The sequence below is a fragment of the Pelophylax lessonae genome, assembly GCF_965119305.1.
Source record: "Pelophylax lessonae genome assembly, chromosome: 4".
NCBI classification, from domain to species: domain Eukaryota; kingdom Metazoa; phylum Chordata; class Amphibia; order Anura; family Ranidae; genus Pelophylax; species Pelophylax lessonae.
The window spans coordinates 17,618,716-17,644,036 of NC_138771.1; the positions used below are offsets into that span (position 1 = coordinate 17,618,716).

At 46.1% G+C, this 25,321-nt stretch overlaps 2 protein-coding genes across 3 annotated transcripts in view; one reads left to right on the forward strand and one right to left on the reverse strand.

Moving 5' to 3' along the window:
* ZWILCH (zwilch kinetochore protein) overlaps window positions 1–5,794 on the reverse strand; it is a 164,008-nt gene extending 158,214 nt beyond the window's left edge. Inside the window, exon 1 of one of the 2 annotated variants that reach the window (XM_082253012.1) lies at window positions 5,708–5,794. In XM_082253012.1, the coding sequence (XP_082109138.1) occupies window positions 5,708–5,778 (71 nt within the window). In that variant the 5' untranslated portion in view covers window positions 5,779–5,794. The remainder of the gene's footprint in view (window positions 1–5,707) is intronic. The other variant, XM_082253013.1, reaches the window with a different exon arrangement.
* A 394-nt stretch (window positions 5,795–6,188) lies between these two features.
* On the forward strand, window positions 6,189–24,324 carry RPL4 (ribosomal protein L4; the record flags this gene model as incomplete). The annotated part of the gene is made up of 10 exons (XM_082256269.1): window positions 6,189–6,284; window positions 11,307–11,478; window positions 14,739–14,845; window positions 15,070–15,208; window positions 18,827–18,951; window positions 20,285–20,414; window positions 20,533–20,689; window positions 22,490–22,573; window positions 22,780–22,948; window positions 24,151–24,324. The coding sequence occupies exons 1-10, from the start codon at window positions 6,282–6,284 to the stop codon at window positions 24,322–24,324; spliced, it is 1,260 nt and encodes a 419-aa protein (XP_082112395.1). The 5' UTR covers window positions 6,189–6,281.
* Between the last annotated feature and the right edge of the window lie 997 nt (window positions 24,325–25,321).

The window sequence follows — 25,321 nt, forward strand, 5'->3', positions numbered from 1 at the left end:
ATTTTTAAAAAACATTCATCCGATTTTTTTTCTAACCATTAGTGTATTCGGTGTTCGTTGTCAACCACAGTGACAGGAAAATTTGAAGGAACAGAATAGAAAAAACTTATCGATCAAACAAATCTTCAAATAGTGTATGTGGTTTTTGCTCAGCAGTTATATTCATTTTAAAATTTATTGTTAAAAGCAAGTGGAATTTTCAAACAACACTCGTCCATTAAACAAATATACAAATCATTTTTGAACAAATATAGATGCAAATATTTTTGTCCAAAAATCCAATACATGTATGGGCAGCAGAAGACATTTAGTAGCAGCAGCATGCTTTTTTTTTCATGTGTATGTATATGAAAAAAATATGCCCAGAAGTCGGATATGCAGGATATTTTAACTGGGAGTCAGACATGAAGCTCTATGAAGGGTGGAGGGGGGAAAATAACATTTATATATTAAAGTAGTACTAAAAGCTGAGACTTTTTTTTTTTTTTTTCATGGATATAATCATTTTAAATATAATGCACAATACTAGTAAACTTTTACTTTAAATGTAATTGTAATGCCTTATATCACCTCTAGTCTATCGGCCTCCACCTTCTCTGGGTTCAGATGCTGATCTTCCCAGCACAGAGCCCTTAAAGTGATTTTAAACATTGGATTTTTTACTTTTTAACAACAATCTTATCATACTTATCCTCTCTGTGTAATGATTTTTCACAGAGCAGCACTGATTCTCCTCTTCTGCGCCCACCCAACCCCCCCCCCCCACCCCCACCCCCACGGCACTTCTGGCTTCTCCTGCCTTCAAAGTGCCCCTATAGGAAGCAGCAAAGTATAGTACTGTACAGAGTGTCCCTATAGGAAGCAGCAAAGTATAGTACTGTACAGAGTGTCCCTATAAGAAGGTTAAAAAACTCTGCCTTTAGAATCACTTGGTTCCTTCTCTTGCCCAGGACTACATTTCCCATGAGGCATTGCTCCTCACGCATTCACAAGTTCTCTGTCATCTACTGACATGTATGGGTGGTTTACTGAGGTGTATGTTTGTTGCACTGTATTTTCTGATATGTAAACAAATAATGCATTCTGTATGCAGGACAACTAATCAGCTGATCGATTAATCGATTACAAAAATAGTTGACAACTATTTTCATAATCGATTAGTTGACGATTATAATCGATTAATCGATTAGTTGTTTCAGCTCTAGTGTCAAGTGCCATCCGCCAGTGCCCAGTGCCGCCTATCAGTGCCCATCAGTGCCGCCCGTCAGTGCCCAGCAGTGCCACCTCTCAGTGCCCAGCAGTGCCACCTATCAGTGCTCATCAGTGCCGCCTATCAGTGCTCATCAGTGCGGCATATTAGTACCTCCTCATCAGTGCCCATAAGTGCCACCTCATCAGTGCCCATCAGTGCAGCCTATCAGTGCCGCCTCATCAGCGCACATCAGTGAGGGAGAAAAATTTATTTTCAAAATTTACTCGCAGAAAATAAGAAAAACTTTTTTTTTTTCAAAATTTTCTGTCTTTATTCTTTTTTTTTGTAAGAAATAAAAAACCCAGAGGTGATTACATACCACCAAAAGAAAGCTCTATTTGTGTGAAAAAAATGATAAAAATTTCATATGGGTACAGTGTAGCATGACCGCGCAATTGTCATTCAAAGTGTGACAGCGCTGAAAGCTGAAAATTGGCCTGGATGGGAAGGGGGTTTAAGTGCACAGAAGGCAAGTAGTTAATATCAAAGCTGACTATTTTTGGAAGTAGTTTTTAGTTTGTTTTTAGTTTTAGCTATTTTAGGGGGATATCTGTGTGTGCAGGTGACTATTACTGTGCATAATTATTAGGCAACTTAACAAAAATCAAATATACAGTATACCCATTTCAATTATTTATTTTACCAGTGAAACCAATATAACATCTCAACATTCACAAATATACATTTCTGACATTCAAAAACAAAACAAAAACAAATGAGTGACCAATATAGCCACCTTTCTTTGCAAGGACACTCAAAAGCCTGCCATCCATGGATTCTGTCAGTGTTTTGATCTGTTCACCATCAACATTGCGTGCAGCAGCAATCACAGCCTCCCAGACACTGTTCAGAGAGGTGTACTGTTTTCCCTCCTTGTAAATCTCACATTTGATGATGGACCACAGGTTCTCAATGGGGTTCAGATGAGGTGAACAAGGAGGCCATGTCATTAGCTTTTCTTCTTTTATACCCTTTCTTGCCAGCCACGCTGTGGAGTACTTGGACGCGTGTGATGGAGCATTGTCCTGCATGAAAATCATGTTTTTCTTGAAGGATGCAGACTTCTTCCTGTACCACTGCTTGAAGAAGGTGTCTTCCAGAAACTGGCAGTAGGACTGGGAGTTGAGCTTGACTCCATCCTCAACCCGAAAAGGCCCCACAAGCTCATCTTTGATGATACCAGCCCAAACCAGTACTCCACCTCCACGGCGTCTGAGTCGGACTGGAGCTCTCTGCCCTTTACCAATCCAGCCAAGGGCCCATCCATCTGGCCCATCAAGACTCACTCTCATTTCATCAGTCCATAAAACCTTTGAAAAATCCGTCTTGAGATATTTCTTGGCCCAGTCTTGACGTTTCAGCTTGTGTGTCTTGTTCAGTGGTTGTCGTCTTTCAGCCTTTCTTAACTTGGCCATGTCTCTGAGTATTGCACACCTTGTGCTTTTGGGCACTCCAGTGATGTTGCAGCTCTGAAATATGGCCAAACTGGTGGCAAGTGGCATCTTGGCAGCTGCACGCTTGACTTTTCTCAGTTCATGGGCTGTTATTTTGCGCCTTGGTTTTTCCACACGCTTCTTGCGACCCTGTTGACTATTTTGAATGAAATGCTTGATTGTTCGATGATCACGCTTCAGAAGAGTGCTGCATCCCTCTGCAAGATATCTCACTATTTTTGACTTTTCTGAGCCTGTCAAGTCCTTCTTTTGACCCATTTTGCCCAAGGAATGGAAGTTGCCTAATAATTATGCACACCTGATATAGGGTGTTGATGTCATTAGACCACACCCCTTCTCATTACAGAGATGCACATCACCTAATATGCTTAATTGGTAGTAGGCTTTCGAGCCTATACAGCTTGGAGTAAGACAACATGCATAAAGAGGATGATGTGGTCAAAATACTCATTTGCCTAATAATTCTGCACTCCCTGCAGAGGTAAATGAAATACAATGTGCCCACCATCAGTGCCCACAGTGCCCTGATTACAACAGAGGTAAATAAAATACACTAAGTGCCCACAGTTCCCCCATCAGTGCCCATAGTGGTTCCAGTCAGTGCCTGCTCATCTAGGTACTGATGGGCACTGACTAGCAGGACTATGGGCACTGAGTGTGGGCACTGATGGTGCTGTTCATCAGTGCCGCCCATCAGTGCTCATCAGTGCCACCTGTCAGTGTCCATCAGTGCCTAGATGAGCAGGCACTGACGGGCAGCACTATGGGCACTTAGTGTATTTTATTTACCTTGTGTAATCAGGGCAATGGTGATCGGTGCCCTGATTACATTCCTCTGTGTCCCTTACCGCTGATCGGCTTTCCTCTTCCTCACCCGCAGTCTCTGTGCGATGAGAGATGATCATCAGTGCCACCTCTCAGTGCCACCTCTCAGTGCCGCCTCTCAGTGCCGCCTCTCAGTGCCCAGCAGTGCCGCCTCTCAGTGCCACATATCAGCGCTCATCAGTGTGGCATATTAGTACCTCATCAGTGCCACCTCATCAGTGCCCATCAGTGCCGCCCGTCAGTGCCACCTCTCAGTGCTCATCAGTGCGGCATATTAGTACCTCCTCATCAGTGCCACCTCATCAGTGCGGCATATTAGTACCTCCTCATCAGTGCCTCATCAGTGCCCATCAGTGCCGCCCGTCAGTGCCCAGCAGTGCCACATATCAGTGCAGCATACTAGTACCTCCTCATCAGTGCCACCTCATCAGTGCCCAGCAGTGCCACCTCATCAGTGCCCAGCAATGCAGCATATTAGTACCTCTTCATCAGTGCCCATAAGTGCCACCTCATCAGTGCCCATCAGTGCCGCCCGTCAGTGCCACCTCTCAGTGCCCAGCAGTGCCACATATCAGTGCTCATCAGTGCGGCATATTAGTACCTCCTCATCAGTGCCACCTCATCAGTGCCCAGCAGTGCGGCATATTAGTACCTCCTCATCAGTGCCTCATCAGTGCCCATCAGTGCCGCCCGTCAGTGCCACCTCTCAGTGCCCAGCAGGGCCACATATCAGTGCTCATCAGTGCGGCATACTAGTACCTCCTCATCAGTGCCACCTCATCAGTGCCCAGCAGTGCCACCTCATCAGTGCCCAGCAATGCAGCATATTAGTACCTCCTCATCAGTGCCCATAAGTGCCACCTCATCAGTGCCCATCAGTGCCGCCCGTCAGTGCCACCTCTCAGTGCCCAGCAGTGCCACATATCAGTGCTCATCAGTGCGGCATACTAGTACCTCCTCATCAGTGCCACCTCATCAGTGCCCAGCAGTGCGGCATATTAGTACCTCCTCATCAGTGCCACCTCATCAGTGCCCATCAGTGCCGCCCGTCAGTGCCGCCTCTCAGTGCCCAGCAGTGCCACATATCAGTGCTCATCAGTGCGGCATACTAGTACCTCCTCATCAGTGCCACCTCATCAGTGCCCATCAGTGCGGCATATTAGTACCTCCTCATCAGTGCCCATAAGTGCCACCTCATCAGTGCCCATCAGTGCCGCCTCATCAGCGCACATCAGTGAAGGAGAAAAATGTATTTATTTTCAAAATTTACTGACAGAAAATAAGAAAAACTTTTTTTTTTTTTCAAAATTTTCTGTCTTTTTTCTTTTTTTTTTGTAAGAAATAAAAAACCCAGAGATGATTACATACCACCAAAAGAAAGCTCTATTTGTGTGGAACAAATGATAAAAATTTCATATGGGTACAGTGTAGCATGACCGCGCAATTGTCATTCAAAGTGTGACAGCGCTAGAAGGCTGAAAATTGGCCTGGGCAGGAAGGGGGTGGAAGTGCCTGGTAGGCAAGGGGTTAATCTTTCCCATAGTTTGTAGATGTGATAACTTTTGTGCAAACCAATCATTATTCGCTTATTGACGATTTTTTTTTTTTTTTTTTTAATCAAAAAATATGTATCAGAAAACATATCGGTCCAAATTTATGAAGAAATTCGATTTTTTAATTTTATTTTTTTATTGGATGCGTTTTATAGCAGTAAGTAAAAAATATTTTACATTTTTAATTTTAATTGATTTAATTAAATATTTAATAAAATAAAAATAATAATTAATTTTAATTAACATTTTTTTTTAAATTGTTGCTTTGTTTATTTATAGCGCAAAAAATAAAAGTCGCAGAGGTGATGAAATACCACCAAAATAAATCTCTATTGGTGGAAAAATAGGACATCAATTTTATTAGGGTACAGCGTCGCACGACTGCGCAATTGTCAAAGTAACGCAGCGCCGAATCGCAAAAAATGGCCTGGTCGTGAAGGGGGGTAAATCTTCCGCGGTTCAGGAAGTTTAAAAAAAAAAAAAAAAACAGGAAATAGGGGTAACCCATAGCAACTTATAAAGTCAGACCAATGATGAGGAGTTGTGATTGGTTGCTATGGGTTACCACAGAATGAAGAATGGACATTCTCCTCCCGCACAGTGTCCTATGAGGTGACACTCACCCGCTGAGGAAGGAGAAGAGCTCATTGGCCGCCCCGTGCCGGTCCCTCCACATCTTCCCCTCCTCCGCCATCCGAACTGCGCGCGCTTTCCCTCCCTGTCACACCGGGGATCACCAACCCGGAAGTACTCCCGCACGCCCTACTACTGGAAACCTACAGAACGTATCAAAACATCCTAAGATCTTAATAAGTCCATTCAAATACTAAAATTAAATGATTCTCCTGGTTTATTTGATTGATTTAAAGTGATCTGTAGATTCTCATCAACGTCACTTCCTGCTTGTCATGAACACCGAATTCATCCGCGACAGAAAATAGTCCGTGTGTTCGGATTTGGGTTACGGCTGTAAATTTTGGCACGATATTTATAAATCCCGGAGTAAGGCGATGAGGGGGGACACTGGTTGTATTTATCGGCTGGTATTGAACGGGGTAGAGGGGCGCTAAGGTGTGGATGTAGTGCGCATGCGCGGCCCTTTTCCTCAGGCGGGGGGATATAGTGCCGCGTTGCCGTGACTCCTCCCTTTTCTCTCTGTGGCCGCCATCAAGCAGCAGCCCGGAGCAGGCGGTCAGCATGGTAAGATCGGGGATTGGGGTCCGGTGTACCGGGAGGGGGTAGATTGGGTTACCGGGGAAGGGCGGGGTGAGCCTTCAGAGTCCGGTCCCCGGGTGTCGCCCAATACAGAGCGGCGGGAGCAGGCCGCAGACACGTGTGAGACCGAAGACCAGGCCGGCTGTCTGCCATGAGGCCTTCCAACTTCTACTGAGCCTGCCGGCCTTCTACCTCACACTGAGCCTGCCGGGAGTCTTCATGCCTCCCAACTTTCATCCAACTCTGTGCTGCCCCCTAACATAGGCCTAGGCCCGGGTTGGACCCCCTTTTGCCTTCATTCTTCATGGCATAGATACAACAAGATGTTGGAAACTTTCCTCAGAGATTTTCCTCCATAGTGACATGATGGCATCACACAGTTGCTGCAGATTTGTCAGCTGCACATCCATGATGCCAATCTTTCATAACACCACATCCTAATGGTGCTCTATTGGATGAGATGTGTGGAGGACAGTGACCTCATTGTCATGGTGAAGAATCCAGTGGTGGGATGGGGTTGCCCTTGTATGTAGGCTGTGCTGCGTTGCCTGCACTCTGGGGCTGCCCTCGTAGGCTGTGCTGCCTTCCCCCACAGAGAAGATGAAAGGATGGGATGCACACACAGCTAGCGAGCTCTGTGCGTTTCCCCAGTTTCATTTCTTTAAAGAGGACCAACTCAAGAGCCAAAACATGGGCTGCGGGCATGGTACAGGAGAATGCGGTGGCTGCGGGGACGGTACAGGAGAATGCGGGCATGGTACAGGAGAATGCGGGGACGGTACAGGAGAATGCGGGGACGGTACAGGAGAATGCGGGGACGGTACAGGAGAATGCGGGGACGGTACAGGAGAATGCGGGGACGGTACAGGAGAATGCGGGGACGGTACAGGAGAATGCGGGGACGGTGTTCTGTGAGAATTACCTACCCCGGCCAGGAATGGCTGAGCAGCGCAGCAGTGCGCATGCTCACAGGGCCGGATACCTAAAGGGACAACAGAGGAGCAGACTAGTGCGCATGCGCACTAGTATGGAAATAGCACAGTGTACCGTTGAAAAAACCTACCCACGCGGCGGTTAAATAAAACAGCGGGGCTGCAATACGAATCATCTCCGCTCGTGTGCCTGTCACTTCCCTGATCTCGGCAAGTAAATATAAAAGCGGCTGGCGTCTCCGTGATTTATGTTTACATACACCCGCCGCCGCTTTTATATTTAGTTGCCGAGATCAGGGAAGTGACAGGCACACGAGCGGAGATGATTCGTATTGCAGCCTCGCTGTTTTAATGTAAGCGCTGCATTACATACAGTGCCGTGAACCGGAAGTGACGAGGGGTAGGTTTTTCTCACGGGTAGGTAATTCTCACGGAACAACGGTACAGGAGACTGCGGGGACGGTACAGGAGACTGCGGGGACGGTACAGGAGACTGCGGGGACGGTACAGGAGACTGCGGGGACGGTACAGGAGACTGCGGGGACGGTACAGGAGAATGCAGGGGCTGCGGGCACGGTACAGGAGACTGTGGGCACGGTACAGGAGAATGTGGGGCTGTGGGGACGGTACAGGAGACTGTGGGGACGGTACAGGAGACTGTGGGGACGGTACAGGAGACTGTGGGGACGGTACAGGAGACTGTGGGGATGGTACAGGAGACTGTGGGGCTGTGGGCACGGTACTGGAGATTGTACAGGTATGGAACAGGAGATGCAGTGCTGCGGGCATGGTACAAGAATGTCCTGTACCATGCCCGCAGCACTGCAGGAGAAATGTAAGGGCTGCGGAGGAGTCTCACTTACCTGTGGGTGAGGCGCCTTCGATTTAAAAATGGTGCCAACACATCACCGAGCATGCCCCGCCGGTGCTTGGGAAAGCCCGTATACGTTTGGGTATTCCTGGGCAGATGGTGCATGCGTGGTGACATGTTGGCGCCAGGAGGCGCTATTTTTATAAAGCCAGTGACTAGAGTATAAGCCGAGGGGGGCTTTTTCAGCATAAATAAACATGCTGAAACATTCGGCTTATACTTGAGTATATACAATATATGAAAACAGCCGGATCCTGGAGCAGAGTCCATTCATCACAATACAACTGTATTCAGAACTTTCTCACAAATTTCCATAGATTTGTATATTCTAAACTGAAACTCATACATGGACTTTAGACTGGGGTCAGTACAGATCTAGTTATGGTTTTCATACTTTCCCCATATAATGGCTGATAATATTCTATGCTGTACCCATCATACCGGATGCTCTTCTTACTGTAACAGTCTTTAGGTGTATGCAATGCATCCTCCATGTGGCTGGGGGTTGCTCTGATCTCTAGTACTTTATTCCACAGAGAATGTCCTGGAGATGTGTGGTGTTCTCCCCATCTGAAAAAACATGCTAGTGATATCTCCTGCATGCTGTGACCCCCCCACCACCTCATCTCTTTACACCAGGACTTGCATTAATTACAGGTTCTGTGGCTGATTAAGGTGGTAATTCAACTCAGTGCATTATGTGCATTATATCAGCCTCAGAACCGGTGTAATGTGTCCTGGTTTAAAGGGATGTGGTGGCAGTCCTACTCCAGATACATATTAACCACTTCAGCACTGGACGGTTTTATCCCCTTAATGACCAGACCATTTTTGCGATTCGGTACTGCGTTACTCTAACAATTGCGCAGTCGTGTGACTCTGTACCCAAATACAATTGATGTCCATTTTTTCTCACAAATGGAGCTTTCTTTTGGTGGTATTTGATCACCTCTGTTTTTTAGATTTTGCGCTATAAACAAAAAAAGCGACAATTTTGAAAGCACTTTGTTTTGCTTTTGGCTATAAAACATTCCCAATAAAAAAAAAATTAAAAAATGTTTTATCAGTTTAGGCTAATTTGTATTCTGCTACATATTTTTGGTACAAAAAAAATCTTAAGCATCTTGGTTTGCGCAAAAGTTATAGCATTTACAAACTATGGGATAGATTTTTGAATTTTTTGTTTCTATTAGTAATGTCGGCGATCAGCAATCTTTTTTTTTTTTTTTTTTTTTTTTTTTTTTTTTTTTTTTTTTGCGGGACTGCCATATTGCAGCTGACAAATCTGACACTAAGTGACATTTTTTGGGGACCAGTGACTCCAATACAGTAATCGGTGCTAAAGAATATGCAGTTACTGTATAAATGACACTGGCAAGGAAGGGGTTAATACTGGGGGTAATCAAGGGGTTAAATGTAAGCCTAAGAGCCCATTCAGACTAGCGCGACACGACTTAGGGGGCGACCTGTGAAGTCGCGTGCACCGCGGCTTTGGCGCGACTTGCAGGGACTTCACATAATGGAAGTCGCTCCGGTGTCGCCCCAAAGTAGTACAGGAACCTTTTTTCTAAGTCGTAGCGACTCGTGTCGCTCCTATTAGAACGGCTCCTGTACTAAATGGAGCGCGACCGACCGCGACTTGTCAGTCTGAATGGGTTCTAAATGTGCTTACTAGCTGGGGGGGCTCTGTGAAAGGCACACAGAGATCGGGGTTTCAGCTTTGCGGAGGCGCACACTCACTGCCTGTGTGACAGGAGAGCCGCCTGCTTTGTTTACATAGACAGGCAGCTCTCCTGTCAGTTTCCCCAAAGATCGCAGGAGGCTGGTGGCGATCAAGCCAGCTCCTCATGTTGTGTTCTCCTTGGCGCCGCGTGCATAGTCGCATAGATCTGTGGTTATGCGCAGCTGAGCCCCCCCCCCCCCCCCCCCCGCGCATTAAATCTGCGTGGGGCGGTCGGCCAAGTGGTTAAGGTGGTAATTAACTCGGTGCTTTATGTGCATTAGATCAGCCTCAGAACCGGTGTAATGTGTCCTGGTTTAAAGGGATGAGGTGGCAATCCTACTCCAGATACATAATAATGATCATATGACTTGTGTAGGAAATTCCTTCCCTCTGGCATCTACCCACAATGAGATCTCGGTGTACAATCAGAAAAGCGTTCTGTTAATAGAAGAAATTGGGGGGGGGGGGTGATAAAAATGCGTTGTTACCAGCACAGATGACCTATTCTGTTGTCATATTGAAGTCATAGAGATCTCCACCTATGGGACAAGCACCCGCCCCTGTACACCTCGTCCTCATTTGCTGATTGGCTCCCATTAATGATTGAGATGTATAAGGATACATTAGATCATTGAGCAATGCTGCACTAAAAATAACTTACATTTATTACCGGTATTTATCTTGGAAGTCTTTGGACGCGTTGGGTGAGATTTACTAAGTGTCAGTTCACACTATGGCGATCCGACTTTAAGGGCGACCTGTGAAGTCGCGTGCACCATGACTTCGGCACGACTTGCATGGACTTCACATAATGGAAGTCAATGCAAGTCGCTCCGAAGTAGTACAGGAATTATTTTCTAAGTCGGAGCAACTTGAGTCGCTCCTATTAGAACGGTTCCCGTAGCACTGAATGGACCGCGATTTTGTCAGGCTGACAAGTCACGGTAGTGTGAACCGGGACTACGACTTGGCCATACATTATAGAACTTTCCTTAGATTTACCAAAACCATGAGGTCAAACCTAAACGCTTTCAATTTGTATGCAATCAGACGGGCCCTTGCACTACATAGTTGAAGGTAAATCTAAAGGGAATTGAACAATAAAATTGTATAATGTATGGCCAGCTTAAGACTGGAGCTCTCAGAATCTGGTGCAGCCGTGCATGGTAACCAGTCTGCTTCTAACTTCAGCTTGTTCATTTAAGCTTTGGTAATAAAACCTGGAAGCGGATTGGTTTCTATGCAAATCAGCCAGATTTTGCACTCTTCAGTTTTAATAAGTTTCTACCCCAAACCCCACCCACAATGCAATGATGGTGTAATTTGCGCCTTACCCGGTACTCAGCGACAGTTGCCTGCTGTCATTATGCTGATGCTGAGGGCTGATGATAATTGAGTCTGAGCATTGTGTGTAATAAATGAGAAATGTCTTTTGTTATAAGCATGTATATGACCACTTGGTTTTTTTCCCCTCCCCCCAGGCCTGCGCTCGACCTTTGATCACGGTGTACTCCGAAAAGGGGGAAACGTCAGGCAAAAATGTGACTATGCCCGCAGTGTTCAAGGCTCCTATACGTCCTGATATAGTCAACTTTGTTCACACCAACCTGCGCAAGAACAGCAGGCAGCCGTTTTCAGTGAGCGAGCTTGCTGGTATGTAATCTGAATGAGGGGGGGGGGGTGTAGTCTTTAAACAGCGTCAGTTCAGACCGTTTCTTGCATATAAAATGGTTGTAAACCAGTGACTGGCCTCAGGTGATAGACATGAAACAAACCTACATAAGTTATACCAGTTTATCTATAGAATTCTTTTCCCTACATCCATTAAAGTACAGAATTTACACAGGATCTCTCAGCTCTGAAAAGCAGGGGGCAGAGATCTGATTGGAAGCTGGAAATCACTGTATAGGTAATGCTACTACAGTGATCTCCGCTAGCTTCCGAGTGCTGTGCCACGTGGCTGCTTTGCTGCTTGGTGAAAAAAGGTGGACAGCTGCTAAACATGGATGCCATTAAAGGAACACTTTGAGGTTGATTAAAGGTAAATTAGTAAGTGCAGTTTCTCAAGAGCTTAGGAAGTGACATGTAGATTCTTTTTGCAAAGAATACCCAATCGCATGATTGGATGATGAAAGTCATTACAGCTTTTGCTCACTAAGCTTTGGAGCAACTGCACTTGTAAATTGTACTGTGTGCCTTGCAACTGCACTTGTAAAATGTACACTGTGCCTTTAGTAAATCAACCTCATTGTTTCCTCAATGAATGCACAGTCCTCTGATTGGATGAGGTGGAGTTTGTGACATCACCACCCGGTCTCTGTACTTTGCTTTCCAGCCCATGAAGTCCAGCATTGTCTTTCTTGCCCCTTATTTGTTGCTGGGCTTCTGATGCTTTGTACCACCACCTTGCATTTGGAGCTGAAAAGCATTAAACACATTCCAAGCACTCCTCGGGTGCCCGTATGGTGGAGGGTAAAAGCAAGCTTGTGAGGCTCCCCAGCGATTTGTTATGCAGCGAATAAGCTTAGGGAGGGTGCTGACACAGATAAAAGTACATTACAATAGCAGCGCATAAACACACCGGGACGCAAAGGATTAAAAAGCCAGGTGGAAATCCAGTAAAAAAAAAGGGGGGTTTAATTTTTTGGTATTGGGGACCAAGGAAAAAAGTACATGAATTGCTTAGGTCACCCTGGGCACCGACAGCGAGCAACACGGATGCTGAGACATCAATCTCCAAGGACCGTTGAGCTGTGTGTATGCAGAGCCAGAAACCAGCCAACTCAGGGATGGAATCACTCTGCTGTAGTTCCGGTATGGTGACGTCAGGCAGACAGGCGCCACTTGTGTGAAGAAACCAGGAGCCAGGGTGGAACACAAACGATCGTGTTGCCAAGACTACATGTTTTGCGCCATGTGCTTTATCAAGTCTCTAGTTGATAAAGCGCATGGCACGAAACCTTGTCATGGCAACACGATAGTTTGTGTTCCACCCTGGCTCCTGGTTTCTTCCAGCAAGCGGCGCCTGTCCGGCTGATGTCACAATACCGGAACTACAGCAGTGATTCCGGCTCTGCATACACACCGCTCAGTGGTCCTTGGAGATTGTTCTCGCAGCATCCGTGTCGCTCGATGTCGGTGCCCTTGTCCACTCCAGCCCAGGGTGATGTAAGCAATTTGTGTACTTTTTTCCTTGGTCCCCATTACCAATAAACTGTTGCACCCCATTTTTTTATTGGATGTCCACCTGACTTTTTAATCCTTTGCATCCCGGTGTGTTTATGTGCTGCTATTTTCATGTACTTGCATTTGGAGCTGGCCCATTTAGTGTCTACAGGGTGTTGCCAAGTACCTATTGCCAATAGATTATATTTGGGGCCTTCGTTGCTTCTGAGGTAGTGAGCTCCACAGCCCCAAAAGTATAAAGGGGGGGGGGGCTTTAGATTTCTTACTATTTGTGTGGGCAGAGTTCCGTAGCTCCACTCCCTGGTTGAACTCATAAGTAGTCTAGGGTTGGAGTACACACTAGGGATGCACCAATCCGACTTTTTTGGACCCGATACCGATATCTGGCATTGTGAAATCGCCGATACCGGAACCGATCCGGAGCTATACACAAAGCAAGCGGCTGCAGTACAGAGCAAAGCTGCTGCTTCATGTATACGGCTCCTCCATTCACAGGCGGAGTGCATCTGATATCACTCCGCCTGTGAGCCGGACCTATACAGGAAGTAGCGGCTCCCATCCCATACTACTACTGCACCAAGTAAGGGATGGCTGAGCCGTTACTCAGCAAAAACTGGATCGGTCAATGTTACCGATCCATCTAAAATGGCCATATCGGCGCCGATATCCGATTCGAATATCGGATCGGTGCATCCCTAGTACACACTGGTGGTGGAGGGATGGTAAAAACAGGCGGTTGATCCACGTTTTTCACAACTTAACACACCTACTTCCCTACACTTGCATGGATGCCAGGGGGGGGGGGTGAGTTCCCATTGTCATGGGCGCAGTACTTTGTTGCAGCATGTCTAATTTGAAAGGCGACAGAGCCGGTCATATTCGCACATTGAAGTTAGTGGTATTGCACCACAACCACATGTTAAGCACAGCTATGAAGTTTGCAACAAGGCAGTTCCATGTAAGATAGGCAAAATACCAAAGTAAGGTTACATCAACGCCTTTTTTTTTTTCTGTCAAGTACTTGCTAGTAATGATACTTTTGCAGTGCGATTTAAACCCATACAAAATGGGCTCAAAACGCACTGCAAAGAATTGCATGCGTTTTAAACAGGAATGCGGTGCACTTCCTGTCCATATCGGAGGCAGTTTCCCCACACTGCTCCTTTGTTAACCCAGGCTGAAGTCCCTTTGCCAAGCCTGGGCTCACAGGAGCAGTGGGGGAACCACATGCGATTCGGACAGAATTCACACCGCATTTTTTCAAATCGCATGCAAGTTTTTTGCAGTGCAATTTGAACCCATACATTTTGTATGGGCTTAAGGTGCAATGTAAAGATGTTTCAGATAATTGGGGCTTGTGTACTCCTGCAAATGCTTAGTATTGGTGGAACCCTACAAAAAAGCATGGGGGGGGGGGTGGGTATTGGTGAGCACCTGTAAGCCAGCTGTCAACCGAAGTCTGAAAAGTAAGTTATCGCAGATCTCTTTTCAGAGTGTGGTAAAGTCTGCCCAAGCACCTTTTTAGTTCACAGATCAGCAAGTACTTATTGAGCTGTATTTAACCCTTATGTGGAAATGGTTTTTGCACATGATGAGCTTCACTTCATTGGTCCGTGTTTCTGAAACTAATGATTGTCAAGAAGTTCTGATGAAAACTTTTCAGACTGTTTGAAGTTGGAATGCAATAAATATTTTCACTTGCTAATAGCAGTTTCTCTCATTTCCAGGTCACCAGACCAGTGCCGAATCATGGGGAACCGGAAGGGCTGTCGCCCGTATTCCCCGTGTCCGCGGCGGTGGAACGCACCGTTCCGGCCAGGGTGCGTTTGGAAACGTATCCTTTTTAAAAATTTGCAGAATTTGTGGCTTGCTGTGATGTTGTAATTTGCGTCTTACTCCTCACTTTGCGACAGTTGCCTGCTGTCATTATGCTGGTGAGGATGGCTGATGAAAACTTCAATTCTGAGCAAGAGGAATTCAATTTTGGTAAAATTTTGGGAAGTAGCTTTTTCTTTTCCTATTGATACAAAGTGTGTTCCTTAATATGGATATTTTTAGATGTGTCGAGGTGGGCGTATGTTTGCCCCAACTAAGACCTGGAGACGCTGGCACCGTAGAGTCAATGTAACCCAGAAGCGATATGCCGTTTGCTCGGCACTGGCTGCTTCAGCCCTGCCTGCACTCATCATGTCTAAAGGTAAGTAGCAAATGGATACTAGCGACAGTTCTCATTTCAGGTGTTTTCTATGTGGCTCCATATGATGATTTCCACTTCTGGTCCGTGTTTATGAACTCTGTGATTTCTGTGGAAGTTCTGATGAGCCTACTGTAATTGTATAACTTATTTGTATATCCACTTGATGACCAGCGACATACTAGTTTGTTGCTGGACTTCAAGTGCTTATCCTGGGATGATGCCTGCAGCTGAACTGCTTTTACAAGCAGCGAGATGGGACTTCCCCAGCCTCCTCGCTGTCCCACCGGTCTTCTCTCATGGTCTAAGGCAGCGGTTTCTCCAAGGGGTGCCTTGGGGTTTCTCCAAGGGGTGCCTTGGGGTTTCTCCAAGGGGTGCCTTGGGGTTTCTCCAAGGGGTGCCTTGGGGTTTCTCCAAGGGGTGCCTTGGGGTTTCTCCAAGGGGTGCCTTGGGGTTTCTCCAAGGGGTGCCTTGGGGTTTCTCCAAGGGGTGCCTTGGGGTTTCTCCAAGGGGTGCCTTGGGGTTTCTCCAAGGGGTGCCTTGGGGTTTCTCCAAGGGGTGCCTTGGGGTTTCTCCAAGGGGTGCCTTGGGGTTTCTCCAAGGGGTGCCTTGGGGTTTCTCCAAGGGGTGCCTTGGGGTTTCTCCAAGGGGTGCCTTGGGGTTTCTCCAAGGGGTGCCTTGGGGTTTCTCCAAGGGGTGCCTTGGGGTTTCTCCAAGGGGTGCCTTGGGGTTTCTCCAAGGGGTGCCTTGGGGTTTCTCCAAGGGGTGCCTTGGGGTTTCTCCAAGGGGTGCCTTGGGGTTTCTCCAAGGGGTGCCTTGGGGTTTCTCCAAGGGGTGCCTTGGGGTTTCTCCAAGGGGTGCCTTGGGGTTTCTCCAAGGGGTGCCTTGGGGTTTCTCCAAGGGGTGCCTTGGGGTTTCTCCAAGGGGTGCCTTGGGGTTTCTCCAAGGGGTGCCTTGGGGTTTCTCCAAGGGGTGCCTTGGGGTTTCTCCAAGGGGTGCCTTGGGGTTTCTCCAAGGGGTGCCTTGGGGTTTCTCCAAGGGGTGCCTTGGGGTTTCTCCAAGGGGTGCCTTGGGGTTTCTCCAAGGGGTGCCTTGGGGTTTCTCCAAGGGGTGCCTTGGGGTTTCTCCAAGGGGTGCCTTGGGGTTTCTCCAAGGGGTGCCTTGGGGTTTCTCCAAGGGGTGCCTTGGGGTTTCTCCAAGGGGTGCCTTGGGGTTTCTCCAAGGGGTGCCTTGGGGTTTCTCCAAGGGGTGCCTTGGGGTTTCTCCAAGGGGTGCCTTGGGGTTTCTCCAAGGGGTGCCTTGGGGTTTCTCCAAGGGGTGCCTTGGGGTTTCTCCAAGGGGTGCCTTGGGGTTTCTCCAAGGGGTGCCTTGGGGTTTCTCCAAGGGGTGCCTTGGGGTTTCTCCAAGGGGTGCCTTGGGGTTTCTCCAAGGGGTGCCTTGGGGTTTCTCCAAGGGGTGCCTTGGGGTTTCTCCAAGGGGTGCCTTGGGGTTTCTCCAAGGGGTGCCTTGGGGTTTCTCCAAGGGGTGCCTTGGGGTTTCTCCAAGGGGTGCCTTGGGGTTTCTCCAAGGGGTGCCTTGGGGTTTCTCCAAGGGGTGCCTTGGGGTTTCTCCAAGGGGTGCCTTGGGGTTTCTCCAAGGGGTGCCTTGGGGTTTCTCCAAGGGGTGCCTTGGGGTTTCTCCAAGGGGTGCCTTGGGGTTTCTCCAAGGGGTGCCTTGGGGTTTCTCCAAGGGGTGCCTTGGGGTTTCTCCAAGGGGTGCCTTGATGTATACAAGCCGGTGAATGGATGAAGCCTGCCTTTTAGTTACAGAAATCTACATGTTTTCTTTGTTTAACATTGCAACCTTTTAGCTGCCGGTGTTCCTGTCTAAAGAGCCAATTACATCACTTCTGTTGACTCTCCAGCAGCAGTAATTGCAGATTTCGATGACTTGGCTATTTTCACAGAACACAGGCAGCCTTTACAGTACGCTATATAATGAAAGAACATTGTTAGTTTTGCCCGCTACTACCCAACAAGTTGGCCGCCTCCGAGGCGGTGATCACTTTTTTACTCTTCTAGTGATCTGTCAAAACAAAGTTGTCGTGTACCGTATAGGCTGCTGGTAAGTGAAAATAGCCAAGCTGCCGAAATCGACTACTGCTGCTGGGGTCACCGGAAATGACTTAAAGATTTTGACTAGTTGGCTCTTTTGTCTGAACACCGGCATCCTAATGGCATCAGTTGATAAAGAGTATGTCAGTCACCTGCATAGCATCCTTGTTTGACCCTCCTCTGCTCCTCTCAATCAGCATTGGGGTCACATTAGCTTTGTGAGGGAGAAGAGAAACATTGACATATTAGTCACTAACATTTAGCAAAAGTGTATTTGCTTGTAAAGAATAAATCCCCTCTAACATTGGGTGTCCTACGTGTGGATGTTGCTCCACTGTGTAAAACTATTAGAATAGTTTTTACATTTTAGAGTGGGGTGCCTTGAGACTATCCATACGTTTTTTAAAAGGGGCCTTGACTGGAAAAAAATTGAGAAACGCTGGCCTAGGAAACCGGAAGCGATGAGCATTTCATCACTTAGGTTTCTCCAGATGCAAACAAACCCTTAGGAGTTTGGAAAAAACTATTTTGGTTTGATCCGAAGCATTGAATGGCAGAGGAGAGATCTGTGGTGTGTTAGGTCTTTCAGTAAAGAGTACCTGGCACTGCATGTTTCTGTCAGTGTATATTTATATTCACTGTGATAAGTGATCAAATAAAAATTGAAAGAACAGTGGCAAAATGAAAATTAAAAAAGGGGAAAAAGGGTTACACACAGGTTATAGCGCACGTGTGCAAACAGTGATGCAAGAGAAATTGAGCCCTTCAGTGTAACCCTTTTCAGGTGGAATCCAAGTACACTCACCTGCTGCAGCCACATCCCTCGCCTTGTCACTGCCACATCACCAGCCGTCCTATTAGGCTCCTTTCACACACTCCGTCCGTTGGACGGAGTCCGTTTTTCTCAGCGGGGGATCGAGCCGCCGATCCCCCACTGAGCAGCAGGAGGACAGCTGTGTCTCCGCGCTGTGCGGAGACACAGCTGACAGTTCCCCATGCATCTCTATGGGGGAAATCGGATGTCAACGGACCGTCAGTCCGTTCTCACCCGATCTCATCCGATCCGCTGGACGGATGGAAAATAGGGTTTCCATCCGTCCAGATTTGACGGATCGGATGTCAGCGGACATGTCTCCGCTGACATCCGATGCCCCATAGGAATGCATGGGGGGACCGTTCAGATCCGCCAAACGGACAGGCGGATCTGAACGGTCCGCCTGTGTGAAAGGGGCCTTAAAGTGAATGGGACGGTCGGCAAGTCCGAGAGAGCTACTGTGGGACAGATGACAGTTGCTTTTTAAAAATGGATTTAAATCCAGCCTTTTTACTAGTCCTTTAAATCAAATCCACCCTGAATGGCACTCAAGCTTTGTCAGCTCTGACATGTTGAGCAGAAATCCATCCTTTTGTGATATGGCAGATGTATTTACACCATGGAAAGTGCTTTTCTTTTAGGAATTAAGTGTTTTTAAAATGCATAATTAAGGTTCTTGGGATTTAATTCTTTAACCTTTTTTGTCATTTTTAGGTCACCGCATTGAGGAGATTCCAGAGGTTCCATTGGTGGTTGAAGATAAAGTTGAAAGTTACAAGAAGACAAAGGAAGCCGTTCTAATGCTGAAGAAGCTCAAAGCGTGGAATGACATCAAGAAGGTGAGAGGCTTATGGTAGTTTCTACACTATTTTATATACTAGATATAGGGGGGGTGACTATAGCAACACTTAGGTAAATGCCTTATTATGGAAAATTTTACACGCTAAACTTTTTTTTTTTTTTTTTTTTTTCCTTTAAAACGATACCTTAAGATTGCTGCTCCACCCTAATCTTAATAATGCAGTATTGGAGTTCCAGCCTGTATTGAATCAGCAGTTACAAATACTGTAGCTGCTGACTTTTTCATATAAGGACACCTGCAGCCTCCCGAAGCCAACCCATCCATCGGCTGTAGGCGCCTTCATCCTTACTAAGGGAAATGGGAAGCCTGTTGCCTATTGTACATGCGCTAGTCGCTTTCTGAATGGTTCCGCTTTTTCTTGGGCGTGTCTCCTAGAAGGCGGCGGAAGGAGGGGCTGCAAATGATGTAGTGGGAGCAGTTAAATGTTGGACAGGTGTGCTAAATGTGCCACCGGAGGGGGGCAGGGTGGAAGCTTTGGGTGCAACTCCATTTGAAACTGTTTTGTCAAAAATGCAGCAAGAGTTTTAAAATTGGTGTTACAACTGGAGGGATTTCTCAGTTTAAAAATGGATATATAACTGGACATGATGAAACGTTTTTTTCCTCACCAGGTTTGTAGATTCCTGGCTCGTCTCAGGCCTGAATTACAAATCTTTTAACAAATGATTCACCTAGTGCAGGGGTAGGCAACCTTGGCTCTCAGCTGTGCTGAAACTACAAATCCAATCATGCCTCTGCCTTGGGGAGGCATGCCTGTGACTGTCAGTCTTGCAGTGCCTTATGGGACTTGCAGTTCTAAAACAGCTGGAGAGCAAAGGTTGCCTACCCCTGACCCTAATGTATTCAAAGTGTGTATCCTGCGGTTTCCCTGAGGCTTGGTTTGAGCACTGATGGAATTTTGGTTGTAGCTATGATGAGTTCCACTTCTGGTCCGTGTTTCTGAACCTCTGTGATATTTGTGGAAGTTCTGAGCTACAGTGAATTGCCTTGGATCCCCTACATGAATGTTTTGTGCATGTGATTCTGAAGTCCGGCTTCTTGCCAATGATTTCCCCTAAATTACATTAGGGTAAATATACAGCATAATTGTTTGTAAAATGTTTTAGCTGCCAAAGGTAGTTTTACTAGTTCATTGAACAATTGGCATCACACTTCCGGTCCATCATAAGCAATTTTTAGTCCAAGGCGGTCAGCAAGCAGTTAATGGTGTTAGGGTCTCACTTGTTGCTTTTCTAATCTGTTTGGTCAAGCAGAGCCCCTGTGTGGCCAGTGACGCAGTCTGTTCTAAACTAGATGTTCTTTTTGTTCAGGTCTATGCTTCCCAACGTATGCGTGCTGGTAAGGGTAAAATGAGAAACCGCCGTCGCATCCAACGCAAAGGACCTTGTGTCATCTACAATGAAGATAATGGCATAATTAAAGCCTTCAGGAATATCCCAGGTACGGTCAGTCTGTCAGCACAAAAGCCATCATGTCCAGCTTCAGTCATTGTCCTTATTTCATATTTGTGGAATTCAGAGTTTAATTATAATGTCCATATCGGTTTTACCATTTTTAGGAATTACGCTCCTTAATGTAAACAAACTGAACCTGTTGAGGCTTGCTCCTGGTGGTCACGTTGGACGGTTCTGCATCTGGACGGAGAGTGCCTTCCGCAAACTGGACGCCCTCTATGGCACATGGCGCAAACCAGCCACCCTAAAGGCAAACTACAAGTATGTATGAATGCACGGGTGTTAAGTGGCTTCTACTAGAACCCTGGTCCTCAACCCTGGTCCTCGGGGGCCCACTAACAGGCCAGGTTTGCAAGATAACTAAATTACATCACAGGTGATCTCATTTGCTGCTCAGTGATTGCAGTACTCTAGTCTGCATCTCCCCAAGGTAATACTTAAAATCTGGCCTGTTAGTGGGCCCCGAGGACCGAAGTTGAGGACCACTGCACTAGAGCATGGCTTTTAAAGGCTTTCAGCTGCTTTATCACTACGCCTACTTAGGCTCCATTTACATTAATGTGTCTTGAAGGTCACCGAGTGACTTTTGGTACAACTTTGATCTGACTACTTTATCTGTGCCAAAGTAGTGCAGGCATTCATTTGCTGCAACTTTCTCGCTAATTTTAATGTTTGCCATTGAAAATGGGCTGCAATTTGTTAGCTTGATTTCCCAAGTTGCACAAGTTTTAATGAAGCCTTAGGCTCCTTTCACACTTGTGTGACTTGGGACGACTAAGTCTCATGGTAAGTCGTACTGCATGATTTCCATTGAGTGCCGTTCATATCTGTGCGACTTTGGTCAGACTTTGTTGCGTTATGAGGTCCATAGACCTCAATATTACACAGGCATTGCTTCAAGTCAAGGCAAAATCGCACGACTTTTTTACGTCGCACAAGTGTGAAAGGGGCTTTTTTACTGTTCATTGAGACCAGGGATACACAGGAAATTACATATTTTTGCTGATTTGAGGTTTAGCTACTTATTTTCTGATAGCAACACATTAAAGTGGTAAACGCTAGCAATTTTTTTAACCTTAAGAGCCGATTCACACTGAGGCGATCCGACTTGCCGGGGCGACCTGTGAAGTCGCGGTGAACAGCTCGCACCGCAACCTCGGAGTGACATGCACGGACTTCATATCCTTGAAGTCAATGCAGGTCGCCCCAAAGTAGTACAGGGCCCTTTTTCTAAGTCGGAGCGACTTGTGTCGCTCCTATTAGAACGGGTCCTGTGCTAATCTATGGCAGGCGACCAAGTCGCCCCAGTGTGGACCGGCTCTTAGTCAAAGTTATAATGTGCCAGTACAATAAACATGCAGTTGGGCTTTACCCATTGATGTTTAATAAATACAAGATCATTGGTAAGTTAGGTTTTAAGAGAGCAGGACTGATGCAACCGTAATGTGAGCAAATCGTAGGAAATCCTTGATGGGGTATATTAAGTCCAGTAGTAGCTTGTAGTATAGCAATAATGGCGGCTGGAAGTAAAATCTAAATAGGAAAGTAGACAAGAGGGGCACCAGCCAAGTGTAGCTTAACTTGCTGTTTATTGCTCCTCTTTGCTGACGCCTCTTGGTTGTCCCTGGATAATGGTTAACATGCGTAATTCTTTTTTCAATCATTTTTATTGAGAATTTTAGGCATTAACATCAGAAACAATGACAGAGTATCATGTAGGGGCAAAGCCATCACTGCAACAAGCTGTAATAATCCCCAGGACAGACAAAGAAAATAAAGTAATTCCCCCACATAACAATCGAACAGAAGCACATGAAAAACATGCGTAATTCAAGTGTGTAACTAGCTGTGTGCCTGGTGTTTAGTTTTTAAGCACTGTTGGATTTTCAGCTGTAGACATGATGAGTTCCACTTCTGGTCCGTGTTTCTGAATCTCCGTGATTTTTGTGGAAGTTCTGAGCTACAGTCAATTTCCTTGAATCCTTGCTAAAATTTTGTACGGGACTGTTTTAAACGTTTCCCTGGTTCTGACCCATGTATGTTATCTTCTTCCTTCCACAGCCTCCCAATGCACAAAATGACCAACACAGATCTGAGCAGAATCTTGAAGAGTCCGGAAATCCAGAAGGCTCTGCGTGCTCCAATGTAAGTTTGCTTCATTTTTTTTGCCTGTTTTCTAAAACTTCAAACCTGCAGAACTCTCTTTTTAATGATGAATTCCACTTCATTGGTCCGTGTTTATGAAACTCTGTGACTTGAATTGAAGGTCTGATCCTAAACAAATTGCTTTGTGTTTTTTACTATGTTTAGTCACTGAAAATATTAAAGGTGTTCATGTTTGGAAATTTCAGTAAGAAAGTGAAGCGCAGAGAACTCAAGAAGAACCCAATGAAGAACTTGAGAATCATGATGAGGCTGAATCCATACGCAAAGACTGCCAAACGCAATGCCATCCTGCGTCAGCAAGAGAATGTGAGTACTGGGAGATCTGCTTTCACGAATTGGGGGTTATCAAAACTTGTGTGCTTGAAATGGCATCTGTTTACTTGCCGACCGCCTTGTAGCAGACTTGCTGCTACAGGGTGGCTGCACTGCAGAACTATATATATATATATATATATATATATATATATATATATATATATATATATATATATATATATATATATATATATATTACAAATTCTGTATTTGCGTGTAGGGATAGTGCACTGCTTCTGCTGTGATTTCTCACAGCAGAAGCTGGCATCCACCGATCGTCGGGTAGACACTGGACAGAGCTCTGCCTATGTAAACAAAACAGAGCTTTGTTCTGACAAGAGAAGTGTTGACTTTTCTTGCGTAAGGGAAATGTTTAGGTGGGTAGAACTAAAACCCCCCCCCCCCCCCCCCAAATATTTGAGCCCCAATTCAATTCAGCGCTGTGCCCATCTGCAGTGGCTCTCCCCTCACTGCCTGGTCTCATAGGCTATGCTGTGGCAGCGGGAGCCATTGGCCCCCATTGTTGGTCAAAGCCAATGGTTTTTTGAGGGGGGAGGATAAGCCCCACCCCATGGTCTTTTGATGCAGGCAGTGACCCCCAATAGGTAGCCACTTCTATTGGGGCTGAAAGGAGCCAGAAGCAGTAGTAGGGGACCTGTGACAAGGTTTGGAGCTGCTCTGCAATTCCATTGCACGGAGCAGGTAAGTGTAAAACTAGTTTGGGTTTTTAAAAACACTTGAATATTAAACTTGTATATATATATGCGTGCCCCCAGGTTGTTTATGCATATTGTGCTAGTATGTGCCTCATATTTGCACATTGACAACTGTCATATGCCTTCCAGTGCGGTCACTGATTCCGCAGGTCCAGGACACTTAGACCGCATTCACACTAGTCCGACTTGGACTGCAACTGCGGTCCATCACGCTCCCATTGTGCGGTACAGGAGCTGTTCTAATAGAAGCACAAGTCGCTCCGACTTAGAATTGATACCTGGAAGCCAACCACTCAAAAATGTTCACGGCCAGTGAGCTGCTTCAGGATACCACATCGCTGGACTGAAGGGGAGTTTAATTCCATTTTACACTTGCAGTAGGTTAGAACACCCATTCTTCAAAAGGTTTTCTATGGGCTATAAATATGAATTTTGTCAGCTGCTCGTTGGGTAATGGACTGTGATCTGGATTGTTTATTGCAAACTTGTCCTTGTCTATATCCTAAATGTGGTGTTTATTTGCAGATCAAGACAAAACAAGCGAAGAGGGAGGCCGTAGCCGCAGCCAAGGCAGCGCCCAAGGGTACACCTGCACAAAAGCCAGCAGCCAAGGGTCGTAAGCCAGCACCCAAGGGTGGAAAGGCAGCAGCCAAGGTTGCAGCAAAGGCAGCAGCAAAGGCAGCAGCCAAGAAATCTTAAAGTGACTCATAAAAGTTCAGCACTTTGCATTTGTCACCAATAAAATGCCATTTAATATGAACTGCTGTTGGTGTTATTGAAAAATTAGTTATTGAAAAAGATTTGTTAATAAAGTGTTGTATAGATCAGACTTTAATATGTTTGAACATATTTCAATCTTATGCTATTTTAGAGAAAATTTCTCACGTTTTATGGTATGTTTAGCAGTCTGCAAGGTGTTTGCTCATTTTTTTTTTATGAAAGGAGAACCTCACGTAAAACTGAACTGGTGCAGATGGGATACGTCCACTTTCATTCATGCATTCACTTCAACTGTATGTACAGTATGGGTGAGCAGATCATATCCATATCGCTAGTTGCAAGATCACCATTTGGCACAGTTTCCATGCGTTTTTCTGATTTGAGCAGTCACTCATCCTAACAGCTGGAAATTTTTGCATCCCAGAAGTATGGTTTGCATTTGGGTAGAATTGGCATGTTTTGTAGGTAATTGGTAAAGGATGTCTTTCCAGGTTAATGCCACCTGACTGAAACAAGTTTGAGACTGCCAAAGGCTGTTGGCAAGAAACTGCCCTGATATCTCTAGTCTTGAACCTTGTAAAGCTAGGTACATCTGTTCAGAAGTTCAACCACCCGAAGACCAGGCATTTTACTGGATTTTTTTTTTTTTTTGTTTAAAGCCCCGTACACACGTACCGATTGTCGGCCGTAAATATTCGGCCGATTGTAGGCTTGTTAGTATGCTTCTGACAGCCGACAGCGCATTTTCGGCCGAACAGAATGTGTCGTGCAGGCATTAACATTTTTGTTGGCCAACACCAGAATGGCCTATTGTTCCAGTCAGTACAGATTTCGGCTGACAGATAGCAGATAAGCAAGACTGGGCATGCTCATAAAAGACAAGGAAAGTTAAACATCACATGACATCACTTCTGCAGTCGGCTGTTGTTGGCCGACAAAATTCGTGCAGTTTTCAACACACGACAGCCCTGGACAA